Genomic DNA, 17,179 nt, shown 5'->3' on the forward strand with positions numbered 1-17,179 from the left:
ATTTTTAAACACAAAAAAAAAAAAAAAAATGATTCTCCCTCTTCTGCCTCTGTGTGAGTGTTTTTGTTATCCAAATTCTCTTGCTTTTTGGTTTCTGGATTGAACCCTTTTACTGGTTGCCCAAGCAAACCCCTCCCTTTCAATCCAAGTCTTCCCAATTTTGCTTCATTTACTCTAGTGATTTGGCTTAGTGGGGGTTGGTGCCAAACCCCTTTGGATTTAGAAACCCAAAGAGTGTACTTTGATTCAAGGATTACCAGACCCTTTTGGTTTCTGGGTAGCATTTCTTTTTCTACTTTGGTTACTCTAACCCAACCCCATTGTAGATTTACGGTATTAAGTACTGGGATCTTGAACTTGGGAAGTAGTAGTCTTTATTAGAGAATAAAGAACAGAGCTTTAAGCCAACTGGGTTTCTTTTTCTTTTTCTTTTGCCTTGTTTGTTTGCTTGGCTTTACTTTTCTTGAATGAGTTCTTCTGGGTTTTGTTGAGGAAACTTCGAGAGAAAATGAGGGCATTTGCCTCGTTGCTGCTTCTGGGTTTGATATGTGGGGTTCTCTTTCTGGGTTGTGATTCATTCCCTTCAAAGGAAGGTATGTGCTTTTTTTTTTTTTTACTCACTCTGTTTCTCAGATCTTGGTTTCTGTTTATCACTGTTTTGCTGCTAAGAATTTGAGGGAAGAATTTAGTGTTACTAAGTTGAAACCAAGATTCATATCATAACAGTTGATGAAAATTTGGATAGGACTGAATGTGGTTGGCAGAGTGGGTGTGGTTGAAGTAATGTGACCCTGATTATGGTACTTAAAATCACTGTAGAGTTTTATTTCTGGGGTTCTGGTTGACTGTTAGACTATGGTGTGTGCTGAATTTGCTAATCTAGCTCTAGTTCCACAAATGGGAAAGCAAAGAAAGAGATGGAGTTTGTTTATATGTTATGGTTCCCATTTGTTGTTTGAGATGATTTTCTGACTGAGAAATGGATTTTGCACAGTTTGGGCCCTTACACACTTTAAGGAAGCTATATATGAAGACCCACATATGGTTTTATCGGATTGGAATTCCTTGGATTCGGATCCTTGTGCCTGGTCCGGCGTTACATGCGCTCTGACTCGAGACCATGTTATAAAGATGTAAGATAATGATCTCGTCTATCTTAGTGCCAAATTATAGTGAATGGTTTCCTCAATTAGATCCCTTTTGATGTTTCAATTTCAGAATGAATGGTATACAGTGCTAATGTGCCTTGCCACTTTGTTTTGGATTTTCCTTTTTTGCAGTAACATTTCCAGTTCATCTATAAGGGGGTTTCTTGTACCAGACTTGGGTGATCTCACCTTCTTGCAAGAACTGTATGCTTCCAATCCAAAATCCCATACTGAAATCCATTGTGTTTTCATATTCCAATGATTGAAGCTTGATTGCTTGTCTTGCTGTTATGTAGAATTTTGCATGGGAACAGGCTGCTTGGAATATTACCTAAGGAACTGGGTTCGTTAAAATACCTGACCATCTTGGATTTGGGATTGAATGAACTCACTGGTCCAATTCCTCCGGAGCTTGGGAACTTGACCAACGTTGTGAAAATGTACTAGGCATTAATATTCACAATTTCAAGGATGCTTTCAATTTGGGTGGTTTTGGATTTTATTTTATTTTTACAGTGAATTTACTACTTTTTATGCAGAAATCTCCAGTCGAATGGGTTGTCTGGTAAGCTACCTCCTGAACTTGGCAATTTGGGATACCTTAAGGAACTTTATTTGGACAGGAATAAGCTTCAAGGAACTGTTCCTGCTGGTGGCAATAAAGGAATCACATCTAGTGATTCTAACGTACATGGGATGTAAGTAGCAGATTGATTGTAGTCCCTGCATTTATACTTTCATACGTGCTTTTCAATTTTTATTTTATTTTATTTTTAAATTGTTGTCAATATAAAATTAGCTAACTATCAATTTTTATTTATTTTAAAATTCATAAATTGTTGTTCATCATACAGCTTTGTCAATTGCATGCCCTCTAGATTTTTGGATGATTAGGCAATATATTTAGTATTTTCCTTTGTGGGATAATTTAGCATATTCTTGTTGCATTAAAAATGAGTATGTAGGAAGTAGCAGTATGATTTGAGGAAAAGTAAGAGGGGATGAAAGTTCATGTTCCAGCGGATACTTTATTTATTTTCAAAGTTCATTTAATTGAGTGAGGCTAGACCTATATTTAAAGGTTTTGTTTCTTAAATTGTTTCTCATAGTTGGTTATTTATTTATTTATTTATTTTTTTCTGCTTCAGGTATTCCTCAAACTTGACAGGTCTTTGCCGCTCATCTCAGTTAAGAGTAGCTGATCTCTCATACAACTTCTTTGTTGGTAGCATACCTAAGTGCTTGGAGTATCTTCCGAGGTACTGCTCTAACCAAGGGTGACAATCAAGTACTGTCTTGTTTTGGTTGTATTGTATCAGGTTTATGGATTATTTCTGTCAAATGATTTGACAAACGTGTTCTTGTCTACATGCTTGTAAATGAAATATTGAACTGATCCCTCTTATCCCAAAGCCTAATTCATCATCCACACTTTCCCATAAAATTTAAAGTCCTCTTGGTGCTAACAAAACCACGAATGAATGTTTTAATTCTACAAGGATTCAACAATACCAGATCATAAAATGAAAATAAGGGTTAGAAGGTTGTTCCTGTAATGTTAGTTAGACAAGTTTGTCTAATATACTATTGTCTTGTTGTTCTGAAACATACCATCGCAAATCCTGATCTTTTGTCATTCTGGATTCCATGCATTTGTCAGCGTGTATTTACTTTACTTATTCCATGCAGGACTAGCTTTCAGGGAAATTGCCTCCAGAAACAAGATCCGAAACAGCGTCCTGCAGATATGTGTGGTATGTATGACATGATTTATGATATTTATCTATTATACTTGCATTATATTCCTGCTTTATTTGGAAAAAACTGGAAGTGAACACAAAATTCTTAACAAGGGTATGCTCTTTTTGAATGAGCCTGAGCTTCCTAATGTTTAATCATTGTAATCTGGGGATTCTGAAGTAGCTTTTTGAATATGTAGTTTAAAAGTTTTGTTATCTCAGTGGTTAATTGATTCTTTGATATTCACTTCTGATTATATTACTTAGTGACCTTTTCTTTTGTTTGTTCTTTGTAGTTGGTGCTCCACCTTCTAAAGGCCATCCTGCAGTTAACCCAAAGCACAAACCTACTAAAGATGTCCCCAAACATCCAGACACATCAAAGCCAGCCTGGCTTTTGGCTTTGGAAGTAGTGACAGGAACCATGGTGTGCTCTCTTGTTTTAGTTGCTGTTGTCACTGGTCTTCAGAAATGCAATAGCAAATCTTCTATAATAATTCCTTGGAAGAAATCAGGAACTGAAAAGGACCATACTACAATCTACATAGGTTTGTTTATTACAGCATCTGCAGTTCGATTGAAGCTTTTAGAACTGTATGGAAAAACAACAGTGATTAATTTGGTTCGCAATTTTTTACAGATTCCGAGATGTTGAAGGATGTTGTTAGATTCAACAGACAAGATCTTGAAGTAGCGTGTGAAGACTTCAGCAATATTATTGGCTCCTCACCTGATAGTTTGGTTTACAAGGGCAACATGAAAGGTGGGCCAGAGATTGCTGTGATATCCCTTTGCATTAAGGAAGAGCATTGGACAGGTTATCTTGAGCTCTATTTTCAGAGAGAGGTGACAGATTTGTCAAGATTGACTCACGAGAATACAGGAAAGTTACTGGGTTATTGTAGTGAGAGCACCCCATTTACAAGGATGCTGGTTTTTGAATATGCTTCAAATGGGACACTGTATGAGCACCTCCATTGTAAGTGAAAATTCTTTCTTTTAACCTCTTTCGATTGCTACAGAAGGTCTGGAGAGCTCTAACGAGAATTATTTTAATGCAGATGGAGAAGGATGCCAGTTAAGTTGGACAAGGCGCATGAAAATTGTAATAGGCATTGCTCGGGGGCTCAAGTATCTCCACATGGAACTTGAGCCACCATTTACAATATCAGAGTTAAATTCTAGTGCTGTATATCTTACAGATGATTTCTTGCCCAAGGTATGGAAACTTCTCACTCTTCCTAATTCAGATATTTGTTTTCTTGTTGGGAGTTGATACACCTACATGAATGAGAATATAAGATGCTGGCTCTAATAACAACATTATCCTTGGTTTGAACTGTAGCTGGTTGATTTTGAAAGTTGGAAGACAATTATTGCGCGGTCAGAAAAAAACTCGGGTTCTATTGGCAGCCAAGGTGCTATTTGTGTTCTTCCAAATTCTATGGAAGCACGCCACCTGGATGTTCAAGGCAATGTTTATGCTTTTGGGGTACTTTTACTGGAAATAATTAGTGGGAGGCCTCCATACTGCAAGGATAAAGGGTGTTTGGTAGACTGGGTAAGTTTCTGAGAGTTTAATGTTTGTGAAATTTGCTTCCATTGTAAAAATGTAGTTCATGTTAGATGTGCACAAAAAACTTATGTTTCTCTCTTCTGCAGGCCAAAGATTATCTTGAGCTGCCAGACGTGATGCCTCATGTGGTGGATCCTGAATTGAAACATTTCAGTTGTGATGACCTCAAGGTTCTATGTGACGTGGTAAATCTCTGTATCCATCCAGAACCCACCAAGCGGCCATCGATGCAGGAAGTATACACCATGTTAGAGAGCCAAATCGACACATCGGTGTCACTTGAGCTTAAAGCATCTTCTTTGGCATGGGCTGAGCTTGCACTTTCATCCTAAATGAGTTAATTAACACACTGTAAAGAAGAAATATACAACTGCAATAGTCTTTTTCTCCCTTGACTTTATCCTTGTAAATGATTGTAATTGGAGAGGGAACTTGAGGATTCATGCATGACAAAATCTCTTTGTATACGATTTGCTACAGTCAACTAAGTTGCTAATCAAGTTTATGTTGCTAATCAAGTTTGTTCCATGAGTTTTCTCCTACTGCGTTTGATATCAAGTTTGTTTGTTCATTTGATTTTCATCCCACAAGGTATACATTTTCTACAATTCGAAATCAGTCACTCCCACAAGGCCACAACCCAGCAAAATGAGAAAACATAACAGTCCTAATTTATCTTCCATAGAGAATAAAGCATTGCACAGAAACTGATTAGGATAAAATAGAGATCACTATGCCACACAATAATCTTCTGAAGCATTGAAGGAAGCAGCCAAATTAACATAATTCAACCAATTTCTAAACAGCACCAACACACTAGCATGAAATGCTAGCTCTTTTGGCAGCGAATTTGGTTTGAGAGCTGAATCCTATGGTTTAATTCCAAAAATGCATAAATTTTTCAAAAAAGGGGATTTGGGGTTACAGATTGAAGAGTACACATAGTCATAGTTACATTCACACATTCACTTGGCTAATTTGGAATTTATAAAATTAAAAAACCAAGTTATAAAAACGGCTATAAGAAGGTTGGCCCCCAAAGAAAACAGTGAGGGAAAGAATGATAAAGATGGAACTAAGGAGCAAAAGGGTGGCTGCACTTAGCAGGCTCGCCCTTTCACTATGTCCAAGCTCATCTCACTTGGATCTGTTGCTTGCAATTCAAATGAAATGCCGTCCAATTCTCTTTTGAATCTGTCCTTGGAACTTGCATACACCATCTTCATCCTCACCTTTGATGTATCCGGTGACCTAACACACATATCAAAACGTGTATATATAACTGTTTAGAGTTCAATTGAAGAGGAAGAAAATGGAAATGAAATGCAAAAATAACTAGAAATTCTGCGAAACTTCCTTCTTGCCGAATTATTATACCAAGTGCATTGTGTGCGAAACTGCGAATGTATAGTTTTTATCCGCATTCTAACAACATAGCATGTTAGATATCTATTATTATGATAAACAATTGAAAGGATTATTACATGCCTAATGCGTCCGGAAAATAATTACATTCAATTATAAGTTTTACTATGAGCCCTAGCTATGTGTTTGTATTAGGGCGGACGAGATATAGCATCTCAAGAAACTATCCGAAACTTTCACACAATCATGCAATTTATGTCATGAACAAGTGTTTGACATGCAAAAATTTCATGATAGTTACATTAATGTTTGGAGTAGTAGTTTTGTGTAGCTCTAGTTATTACAAGCATTAACCTTTATATTTGAGATAATCTTGAGATCGAAATCCCCTCCCTTAAGGCCTTAACATTGTTTGATAAAAAAAACTTGTTTATATTTTGTGGGAAACTTTAAGAAGAAACTATCAATAACGATGAGTGTAATTTGTGGGAAATTAATTACCATGCGATGAAGAAAATCTTGCTTTTCTGGCAGTTCTCTTCGGTAGTGAAATCGAAATCATAGACAGCATAACGACACTCATCAGCAGGAAAACTGGAGGTGAAATCGTCGTAACTTGCATTGGGTTCCCCGAGCGTATCAACCACAATTTGCTGTTGCTCAATCTTGAACAAAATGAAACGATAGCTCCTCTTTGCCTTTAGCTCCAAGAACCTCAGCTTGCAGTCATCGTGCACAGCCATTCCAGAAGCTGCATTGGCCTGTACCACATCAGAAAAGCTTAATCATTTGGATTCCGATTTATCGATTGTCAAACATTTACTATTTTTTTAATTTTATTCTTCTTAAATTAAAGAGGTTAAAATGATTTCACTCCTACCCCCATAGTGACTCGAACTTAGGACCTTGATTTTAGAGAGTGGGTGCTCTAACCACTGAGCTAACACCACTTTATCAAAAACATTTACTAATTAAGCATTCCTGTTATTCATTTTTTTACCCAAGTGAATATCGAAGCATTCAAATGGGTTTGTTAACACTTTACACCATAACTTGATAACATAACATGTTGCATTGTCTAATGAAATATTTTTACTACGGATTAGATCAATATCGGCTAATATGAATCTAACAAAAGAATGTTACAACATGTATGATAAGCCAATGCACTATGGATCAAATTAAGAAAGAAACAAATTGGAGTATTGACATGAAAAAAGAAAAGAGGAAATCACAAAGCATCCAATTCATCATCATACATAAACTGGGGAAGTAAAAAGAGAGAGAGAATGCAAGCATACCATTTTGTCTCCAATGAAAAAGGGCTTCTGAAATGTGAAAAAAAACAAAAAGAGAGAAAGGAATTGGCCGGGGCCTAAGAGAATGGAAGTGGGTGCAAGAAGAACAAAGAGAGGCTATAGGAGTAAAAAAAAAATCGAAAATAGATCCTTGTTTTTTGGAGCTACGAGAGGTCGAGAAGTGTAGTTGGAGAGGAGGCTATGATAATGGAGGAAGGGGAGAATTTGGAGGAGAGAACTTGCTTTCTCTGCCGACTATGTCCACAATTCGCCTTGATGCTTCCACGTGTGGCGAGCTTAATTAAATTGTTATGGCTATCTTAATTTAAATCAATTTTCTGTTTGTATCGCTTCATATAATCCGACTTTAAATAAATATCATCTCAATTTCATTTGTCTCAAGGTAGAATGACTATTGCATATCATTTCACCGTTATCTATATATAGACTAAAACAAACAAGCCTAAAACTAAAAACATATAAGTTGCACAAAAAGTGCATGGCTCCCTAAAACATGTAGGGAATGCTTGAAAATAGAAAACAATGGATAACCAAGCTAAAAAACAAAAGCAGCCCATAGGAGCCAAGGAAAAGCCCAATCTCCACCTCCTCAGCACAATAGACGCATGTAACAGCACCACCACGACTCCATGTTGCTGCCAATCTGGGAAGCTTTCGACGAAGCACCCCGACCACCTGTGATCCCCAACCGCTGGAAATCCTAAGCAGACAAAAAAAAAAAACAGGTTTGAGTCAACCCGTATGCGAGAACGTTGCAGCCCATTAAAAGCTAACGCTGTCGCTTAGAAGTGAAGTGGACCGAGATCTAGCCTCATCCCAATCCGTCTTAGACCTTCTCCAGAAACCGTACCACACTACCTCAGTGCCTCAGAGGCGTCGCACCGGAAACCCTCCGTCAAAACAATTATGCCAAAACTTCAAGCAACAGCTAGCCCTCCCAAGAAGCCGCCTCCGAGCCCTAGCATTAATCACATGTCCAACATCAGACCACGTAACACCAATGAGACTGGAGGTCAACCCAGATGTTAGGGCGCCACTGGACAAGAGAGATCTCAAAGAGTCCGAAACTCAGTCTTAGGGGTTCTCTCACCAATTGATTCCTTTCTTAGCGTATACAATTAATTAGGGCAATGATATAGGGCCTCAATGAGGCTTAAGATTTGTGGCCTCAAATCCTAGGTGTCATGCCATGTAAGTAAATAAAAACTTATTTTCAATTCCATATAATATATCTTGCCACATCATACTATTTCAACACCAACTTTACCCTGTTACATTTCCTTTTAGATGTTAGGAGGTGAATCAATTACATTAATGAATTTAATTAGGTGAAAAAAAATATCAGCTATTAATTATATATTAATTTAAGGGATATGTTTACAGATTCTTTGATCAATATTGTTCTTCATTTAATTAAATTTTTTCCTTTAATTTTTCTTCCCAAATGGCATTAATATATTGAATTATGTGTCAAGAAATAGACGTTAACTTTTCTTTCTAAATATTGATTAATTTCATCAACAAAAATATAGCATTAGTAAATTGAATTTGGGAAATACTTATGTCTAAATTAAGAGGTAAGAAAAAATTACACGTTAGCAACCATTAATTAACATCTACAATCTAAATATAAGGGAAAGACAAACAAAAAATAATAAATTCATATCTAACTTTTAAACCCTAGCTACGTAAAGAGAAAAAAATGAACAAAAGAATAAATACAATTATATGAATATGTATTTTTCACATTATATTTTTAAAATTTGCAGGAACCCAACAAAGGTTGAATTCATATACATGTGTTATACAAATCTGTTAATCAAATGTACGTGCAAATCTATTGACTAAATTTCATGAAATTTTTTCTACTCTTGATTGAAGAAAAAAAAATTGTTATTTAAATCTATGCATGAGTGTAATGAAAAAGAAATGAAAGAAAGCCATTTTTTTTAGAAGAAAGCCAAAATAATTTTTGAGGTAGAAAACCAAAATAATTTAGAGTCATTAGATTTTGGAAGGATAAGATGGTCTTTTTCTCAAAAATTACGTGGCATGATTTGACAAATAGGTGATTTGTGTAGATGACATGGCATGACACCTAAGATTGAGACCACAAATCTTAGGCCTCATTGAGGCCACAAATCATTTTCCTCCTAATTATTTATGGATGTTTCTAAATGTATCAGCAAATTTCTTAATACACATAGCAAATAATTTTTATAAATTATTTATAAAAAAATCTAATTAATTTCTCAAAATACCCTCAACTTCACTGAACAATGTACCCAGCAAAAGAATGAAAAAATGCCCAGAAACAAGTAGAAGTTGTTTATGAGTGTATGGATTTTGCTGGGTATATGAGTTTTGCACTCGTGCTGGGTTTAATTAAAGAAAAGGGTATTATAGGAATACTTATTGGGTGTAGTTAGAGATTTTATAAATTTAATGGGTGTAAAAATTTGCTGGGTACATTTAGAAAGACCCTTGTTTATTAGTTCTTCATATAATCCAACTAAATAAAGAATTAAAGATTACGTTAAGATAAATAGGAAAATGATTATGCTTTATTGAATGATCAAGGGACACTATATTTTACACTATTTTACACCATTTGTGAGCTATTAGATTTAAAAACATTGGATGGTTTAGATTTATTATTTGAATGATGTCAACACAACACCAAGTGATGTGAAAAATGACATTATATATTTTCATCAAATATTATAATTAGATTAAACTTTTCTCTTAAAAGAAAAAAAAAATCAAAATTTAGGGAATATTGTTCTTATCAGAATCAAGGAAAAAAAAAGAACAATTCTTAGGTTCACCCCCCTAGGGTGAATGAGCATATTCACCATCTTTTGCGATTAATGCATAATAACTTTATAATTTTCTAATCTAACCATTCATGTTGTATAATGTAATACAAAGATTAGCTCTGTAAAAAATCAATCAAATTGAAGACATTTTAGTTCTTCAATTCTATGAAATACATGGACAGTTTATCATAGTAGTAGTAAGTGTTGTTAGAACCATCCATTTGTTTGATTCAATTAGATAATTAAACGATATCCGATTAGATTTATTTTTTACAGAGATGATCTTTAAATGATAATTTATGATATAGATTGTTGGATAAGAAATTTATAAAGTAAAAATATATTAATCGACAATGGAGGTAAATATGCTCGTTCACCCTAGGGGTAAACCTAAAAATTGTCCTAAAAAAAATAGCAGAAGAACAAGGACGTCAAACGCCATGCCGCCATAGGATTTAAAGATGAAATGATGGATAAAGATGAAGTTGTAACCTCCTATTTATGATTATAGGTTTTAGAATGGCAGATCGGTGTAGTCTCTACTAGTAAGAATCAGCAGTTTGTGAGGGAGGCTGTGGCCTGCTTTGTATCTTTAAATAGGAAAAGGAGTACATGTCCTGTTCTGATAACATTTGCAATGAGTTTATATAAGCAATTCATTCTTTAAGAAGCCAAAAAAAAAAAGCAAATTCATTCTTTCCAACACTTTAAGATTATAAAATTCGTAGACAGAACTTTGAGCTTGTCTCCAAGTTTATTGTCACCCTGGCTTTTGGATTGTTTCAGCACACAAGCAGAAAGAAATTTCTGAGTGTAGTTTTATTTTTAAGCCGGAAAACTCTATTGTATATATCAAGTATTCAAGTGACATTTGGACTTTTGATCCTTGCACTTTGGTGTTTAGGTTTTCATTTTATGATCATAATCATTGTATTCAATTTTTCGCAATATCTGGCTGCGATTTGGTGTTAAAAAAAAATTGTACGGGAAACTCGATTGTCTTTCTTCAATCTTAGTATGGGATAAATGTTCTAGTTAAGTGAAACCGTAGAACTGGCCTAACCTTTCATTCTCAAGGTTGGATAATATTAAGTTCAATTAATGAAATGATAGAATTGGCCAAATCAGTAAGAGAAACATGGACCAAAATTGGAATTGAGCTAAAAGAAAGCAATAGTTGAAAAATACAATGGTGAACTAGAATTATTAAATATTAAGTTATTAACTGCCAGTTTCCAAGTGAAAGGACGATGTTGGGTGGATTCCACAATACTATCAGTCTCTATCTCTCCACATCCAAAACCCCTCTGAAATACTAAAACCCTATTATTCGTTATAGAAAAGAAACAAAGCCTAGACAAATAAAAAAGAATTCCAACAATGAAATCTTCACGAATCTTCAAAAACACAAAGCAGGCCGTGGCTTTCCTAAATTTTGATTTTGTTTTTTCTTTTAAGAGAAAAGTTTGATCTAATTATAATATTTGATGAAAATATATAATGTCATGTCATTTTCCACATCACTTGGTGTTGTGTTGACATTATTTAAATAATAAATCTAGATCATCCAACTTTTTAAAATCTAATGGCTCACAAGAGGTGTAAAAAATTGTGTAATGTCAACACAACACCAAATGATGTGGAAAATGACTATAGTAAAAATAGAAATAGAAAAAAAATAAAATTGGATGGTCTAGATTTATTATTTGACTAACTGACCCTTAATCCGGACCCTTTTCACTATAGTAAAAATTAAAATAGAAAAAATTAAAATTCACACAATGAAGTATTCACGTTTTTCCTTTATTCACCAATAACAGGTGCGCGCAGGCATCATACATGTATGAGGCTAAAAATGGATCTAATAAAAAGATGATCAACATACAATAATAGTTGAGAATTTGAGATTACAGTTTCGGGGCTCATTACTTTTGGTTACGAACATTTTACCTATTCCTATCCGATATATACCACTTCCCACAGACACATAACAAGACCCACGCTACATGCTTACATAAACCTCAAAGTTTGCCAGCAAGCATAAAAGCCTTGTACGTAACAGATCTAACCAGATCAGGCCTACCCCAAACTCCTTGAATCTCTTCAATCACCTCTTCAGACAACAAATCCACACCCTTGTCTTTAGCCGTAGTGACTGCAGAGGAAGACCTCAGAAGCTTCAGAAGCCCCTGAAATGAAAGTTCCTTATGTATTTCAAGTGCCATAGGCTCTCCTTCACGACCTAATCCAACACTCTCAAATGGAAATGGAAGTGTCCTATAACCCTCCCATAAGTAGCTTGATTTCGGGTCATAATATGGTAACATCTTTTCGTGGTGACGCTTCATTAAAAGATCAAAATCGGGGCTTACTACCATGTCGTTGTAGCCCCAAACTGCAATTACGCCTCCTGGTTTGCGCAGAAGGCGTCTGACGAGTGAATAGAAATGAGGAAGATCAAACCAGTGAACAGCTTCCGCCACTGTAACCAAGTCCACTGAATTTTCATGACCACCGGCTATTAAGTTGACCATTTCATCCTCTGAGATTGATGCTGGAGTATGAATGTATCGAATTCGAGGATGTTGGATGGCATGTTTTAATTGTTCTCCACTGATGTCGCTTCCCACTACTTGCTCGTAATGCTCTGAAAGCTGTAAATACAAGCATGCATGTATTGAGAGTCATCATGAGTTGAGAGACATGTAAGTCCATATATAGGATAGAACTTGCTGATATTGAAATAATTCATGCATTCTATTCCATATGTAATAGAACTTTTATAACCTAGGAAGCAAAGCTTATGCATGGGTTACATATGTCATATGTGGCGTGGTAGCAAATTCACCTCTTAACTTTTTTGTTTTTGTTTTCTGGGTACAAACTCACCTCTTAATTTTACACATTTATCAATTTATACGAAAACGAAAAAGTCTTTTAGTTTATAACTTTTCTAATTTCTACAAATGTTCTCCTGGCCGGCCGTTATTTTCAATGGATTCATTCAATTTGGTCACTAAGCTCAAGTCACGTACGTGCCCACATGGTAGAAGGCTATAAATAAAAATGTAAATATTACCGACGAAATGCAGTGTGCTATTCCGTAATATATATAGCCCTGCCACTAAGGGATTCATTGAATATATATATATATATATAAGTTTGCTCAGGTGCGGGTATCCGCACCAAAGAAAAAGGTGCGGATTTTCAGTTTTGATCCACTTTCCGATCATATTTTTACATATTAGCCGTTCAGTTTTTAGATCCTAATGTATAGATCATCTCTACAAAATTTCAGCCAATTTGATGATCATTAAGGCATCCAAAATGACAATTTACACGAACGGACAGAATCTGTCGAACCGGAACCGTTCGTATTTATAATGGTAAATTGCAGATTTGGATGCCTTAACGATCACCAAATTGGCTGAAATTTTGTAGAAGCAGCTTGGCCATTTCCAGTTCCAACATCCCAAGCTAAAGAGTGTTCGGGGGTGAGACCGGCCAGCTTCAAATCCATTCCTTGGGATATGTTGGCCGAGCTTCCAAGTACACCTCTGCTTGCTTGTCGAATAGACCTGCCATTCTTCCTATTTTCCAGTAACTTGGTTTTAGTTAGAAATGTTGATGGAAAAAATACACATCAAGATAAAGCAACATAACAAACGTACAGAAGTACGTGAAGAATAAAAAGAGAAAAAGTAACAACTAAAATCAGAGAAATACCTATTGGAGAAGGGAGATCAGAAGGGAGATTCAGAGCTGAGTATTGAGCAAGAGTTGGAAGGTGAGAGGCTATTTGTATTGTTTCACTCGTGTGTGCGGAGGACGCCAATTACAATTTTTTTTTTTTTGGTCTGAGACGCCAATTACAATTTGGTTTCATGAACGAATTAATCAATTCAAAAGCAGCCGTTTTCTTTGACAAGCTGATCACTTATGGTAATGCAAAACATTTGTGATTTTGGTACAAACCACGAACACGTACATTTTAGCTAGCTCAAGGTTGCTCTCATACCACTTGTTGTTAGCAACAACACACCTATATTTTTCTCAAATTAGACACGTTTTTCAAGTGTGAGGATTTTGTCTTAAGGCCTCGACACTATTAACTGTGGATTTACCAACTTATAAACTACATATTGTTTTGTGGAAAATTCTATAATACATACTCATATCTCATACACACATTTATAAATGTAACAACAAATTTATTGTCAAAGTGGTAATGTTGAGTAATATTTTGTGTAATTTTAGTTCTAATAATGGTAATTACACCATTTATGACATTGTTACAAGTTTTTGAACAAATTTGCTGTCAATGTTATAATTTTTGTATAATTATTATATGTAAATAGTGTAAATGAATATGGTAACTTTGTTCTCAATGTTATAATTTTGATTCAAATAATTGTAATTTTTGTTCAAATAGATGTAAAATAAGTGTATGGTAAACATCACAGTATCATAGTTTGTCTCTTGTTTTGTCACTTTTTCAATATGGAATTAGTTCTTTATTCCACTATATAAAATTGACTAAACCAGGTTTCCTAATCAATCATGTAAAAATACCTAACAAGCTAGGGAGAATTACCAGAGCCAAAAGGTTTAAACTGTAAAGAAGGGGAGAGAGGAAAAAGAAAGGCAGGCATAGTATGCTAGCTGTAATGTGGTCATGTGGATGTTGTGGAACAAAAACTTGGAGTTTATATTTTAGAAGTTTGACAATATTTATGTGCGTTTAACAATATTTTGTTAGTTGTTGTAGTGAAAATGGAATTGCAGAGATAATAGATGGGAGAATTATATTTCATTATTGAGAATAGGAGCCCTATATATAGGGATTACAAAATGCATGTTCTAATGTTACAAGGAAAACTAATCCGAGTAGGACTAGGACTTCTAGAATCTTCTCTCCTATTACAATCATGGAACTAATCCTAGTTTGATTAGGCACACATAAGTCGATTTCCTTCAACACTCCACCTTGTGCCGCTCAAACTTGGTGGTGACGCTTCGTCCATTGCCTCGTTAAAAGCCTTGCTCGAGTGAAAAACCCTGTGGGATAAAAACAAGCTCGAGGAGGAGAAAAGAGTACAACATGTCCTTCACTTCTTTGAGATCGAACATGTAGACATCATAACTCCCCCTGATGTCGATATCTCCCCCTGATTACTACAATCATGGGAGTTTGGATAATTTTCTCAATCCGATGCTCTTCACATGTTTCTCGAAGATGGATTTAGGTAACGACTTAGTGAATAAGTCCGCTACATTATCCTCTGATCGGATTTGATTCACTTCAATTTTCAGAAGTGATTGTTGTTGCTAATTATAAAAGAACTTAGGCGATATATGCTTGGTGTTGTCGCCCTTGATGAAACCTAATTTCATTTGCTCAATACAAGCTGCATTATCCTCATAAATGCATGTAAGTTCATCCGCGGTAGACTTCAAACCACAACTTCCTTGAATATGTCTAATTACAGACCTTAGCCATATACATTCACACACAACTTCATGTAGAGCAATAATCTCTGCATTATTTGAGGAAGTAGCAACAAGGGTATGTTTTGTAAACCTCTAAGATATCGCAGTGCTTCCTATGGTAAAGACATAACCTGTTTGAGAGGGATCTTTGTGAGGGTCAGAGAGGTACCCTGCATCAGCAAAACCCATCAAAATATCATTGTCATTTTAATGGAGTGGATGAGAGTGAGGCCGGCCACCCTTGGTGGTGGCGGCGGCAATGTTGCCGGCCATGGCATTTTGGATGATGGCTCTTGAGCCAATTTGGTCCGATCTTATCCTTTCGTCATTCCTTTTCTCTTTGTAGGGATAGAATAGGCCTATATCAATCGTACATCTTAGATATCGAAAGATTGTCTTTACACCAATCCAATGGCGGCGTGTTGGCGCAGAGTTATGTCGAGCTAACAAGTTCACTGCGAAGGAGATGTCTGGTCTTGTGCATTGAGCTAAGTACAATAATGCACCTATTGCACTTAAATAGGGCACTTCGGCCTCTAATGATTCTTCGTCCTCATCATTTGGATGAAACATATATTTTCCAGGCTCAAAACTACGACCAATCATGGGAATACTCACAAGCTTTGCTTTATCTTCATTAAAGCGCCTTAGAATTTTCTGAGTATATGCAGACTGATGGATCAAAATTCCATCACTACGATGCTCAAGTTCTAAATCGAGACAAAACCGTGTTTTCCCAAGATCTTTCATCTCAAATTCGGATTTCAAATATTTAGCAGTTTTCTTTAACTCATCTAGAGTTCCAATTAGGTTCATGTCATCGATATAAACTGCTACGATTGCAAATCCGGAACTTGTTATTTTAATGAACACGCATGAGCATATTTCATTATTGATAGAGTTAAATACTGTTTAGTCCCTGTACTTTGCCTCTCTCATCGTTTTAGTCCCTGACATTCTAATTTAATCTAAAAATTCCCTGAAATCACAATTTCCCTCCAATAGGTCCCTTCCGTGTCAAATTAGGAGTTGGTCTTGGGTGAAATGTCCAATATACCCCTCTGTTATTTCTTTTTCCTTTTTAATTGTTTTTTTTCCTTTTTAATTTTTTTTCTTTTTCCTTTTTAATTTCTTTTTTGCTTTTTTTTTTCTTTCTTTTCGTTCTGCCTACTTTCTCATTCCCCCAATCCCACTCCGATCAAACTCCACAACCCATCTATTTCTCTCCCCAAATTGAAACCAAACCCAGCAAAGACCTAGCTTGGCGGTGTATAGATGGACATTGAGCAAAAGCAAGAGGCTAGGAGCTGATCTATCACTTCTTCACCTTCTTTGAAGCCATCTCCCTCCGTTATCTCTTACCGGATCCGCCCTCGTCTCCATCGTCGCCGACGCCATCTCTCAAACATAAGCAGATCCCAATCAGCTCAGAAATTCGTTGCTCAACCACTCCCATCTTGTTTTCACAGCCTACTTCTCTCTCTCCACATCTGGCCTCAATTTGGAAACTTTTTACTGAAAACTACCATTTTTTCAGACTCTGAGGTTTTTGGGTCTTGCTCAAAATGGTGATTTGGATTTTGGGTATGGTTGAAATAGTGGTTTTTGATGGCCAAGTTGACCAAAACCAGAAGTGAAGAAGAAGAATAGTGATGGAAAAGAAAAATGGCCGCCGGCGTGGAGAACAATAATTGGGGTTTCGGGTCGATCTGGATTGGTTTGC

At 35.9% G+C, this 17,179-nt stretch overlaps 3 protein-coding genes across 4 annotated transcripts; 1 reads left to right on the forward strand and 2 right to left on the reverse strand.

Moving 5' to 3' along the window:
• LOC112179856 (probable LRR receptor-like serine/threonine-protein kinase At1g63430) lies at positions 1 to 4,991 on the forward strand. The gene is made up of 12 exons (XM_024318347.2): positions 1 to 593; positions 995 to 1,133; positions 1,281 to 1,352; positions 1,445 to 1,588; positions 1,688 to 1,846; positions 2,297 to 2,407; positions 2,838 to 2,902; positions 3,184 to 3,435; positions 3,528 to 3,866; positions 3,949 to 4,106; positions 4,233 to 4,448; positions 4,550 to 4,991. The coding sequence occupies exons 1-12, from the start codon at positions 509 to 511 to the stop codon at positions 4,793 to 4,795; spliced, it is 1,986 nt and encodes a 661-aa protein (XP_024174115.1). The 5' UTR covers positions 1 to 508; the 3' UTR covers positions 4,796 to 4,991.
• Positions 4,992 to 5,159: 168 nt separating this feature from the next.
• On the reverse strand, positions 5,160 to 7,290 carry LOC112175338 (actin-depolymerizing factor 7). Its single transcript, XM_024313009.2, has 3 exons — positions 7,130 to 7,290; positions 6,330 to 6,589; positions 5,160 to 5,714 (listed from the first exon to the last, which is right to left on the reverse strand). Exons 1-3 carry the CDS (start codon positions 7,130 to 7,132, stop codon positions 5,564 to 5,566), a joined length of 414 nt encoding a protein of 137 aa, XP_024168777.1. The 5' UTR covers positions 7,133 to 7,290; the 3' UTR covers positions 5,160 to 5,563.
• A 4,518-nt stretch (positions 7,291 to 11,808) lies between these two features.
• LOC112178963 (putative methyltransferase DDB_G0268948) lies at positions 11,809 to 13,818 on the reverse strand. 2 transcript variants are annotated; one of them, XM_040511991.1, is made up of 3 exons: positions 13,693 to 13,818; positions 13,405 to 13,556; positions 11,809 to 12,622 (listed from the first exon to the last, which is right to left on the reverse strand). In XM_040511991.1, the coding sequence occupies exons 2-3, from the start codon at positions 13,484 to 13,486 to the stop codon at positions 11,988 to 11,990; spliced, it is 717 nt and encodes a 238-aa protein (XP_040367925.1). In that variant the 5' UTR covers positions 13,487 to 13,556; positions 13,693 to 13,818; the 3' UTR covers positions 11,809 to 11,987. The 2 variants fall into 2 exon arrangements, with proteins under 2 accessions (XP_040367925.1, XP_040367926.1); XM_040511992.1 differs by having other exon boundaries at positions 13,405 to 13,570; positions 13,693 to 13,754.
• Positions 13,819 to 17,179: the final 3,361 nt, after the last annotated feature.

The sequence above is a fragment of the Rosa chinensis genome, chromosome 7 (assembly GCF_002994745.2).
Source record: "Rosa chinensis cultivar Old Blush chromosome 7, RchiOBHm-V2, whole genome shotgun sequence".
Lineage (NCBI taxonomy): Eukaryota > Viridiplantae > Streptophyta > Magnoliopsida > Rosales > Rosaceae > Rosa > Rosa chinensis.

What these genes read in the sequence shown, in the direction of transcription:
- LOC112178963 (XM_040511991.1), bottom strand. Translation starts at nt 13,486, where the DNA reads ATGGATTTGAAGCTGGCCGGTCTCACCCCCGAACACTCTTTAGCTTGG. An exon ending in AAATGGCCAAGCTGCTTCTA is followed by an intron (nt 12,623 to 13,404) that starts CAAAATTTCAGC and finishes GCTTGTATTTAC; the next exon opens with AGCTTTCAGAGCATTACGAG.
- LOC112175338 (XM_024313009.2), bottom strand. An exon ending in AAGATTTTCTTCATCGCATG is followed by an intron (nt 5,715 to 6,329) that starts GTAATTAATTTC and finishes TATGTGTGTTAG; the next exon opens with GTCACCGGATACATCAAAGG.
- LOC112179856 (XM_024318347.2), top strand. Translation starts at nt 509, where the DNA reads ATGAGGGCATTTGCCTCGTTGCTGCTTCTGGGTTTGATATGTGGGGTT. An exon ending in TTCATTCCCTTCAAAGGAAG is followed by an intron (nt 594 to 994) that starts GTATGTGCTTTT and finishes GATTTTGCACAG; the next exon opens with TTTGGGCCCTTACACACTTT. An exon ending in CCATACTACAATCTACATAG is followed by an intron (nt 3,436 to 3,527) that starts GTTTGTTTATTA and finishes AATTTTTTACAG; the next exon opens with ATTCCGAGATGTTGAAGGAT.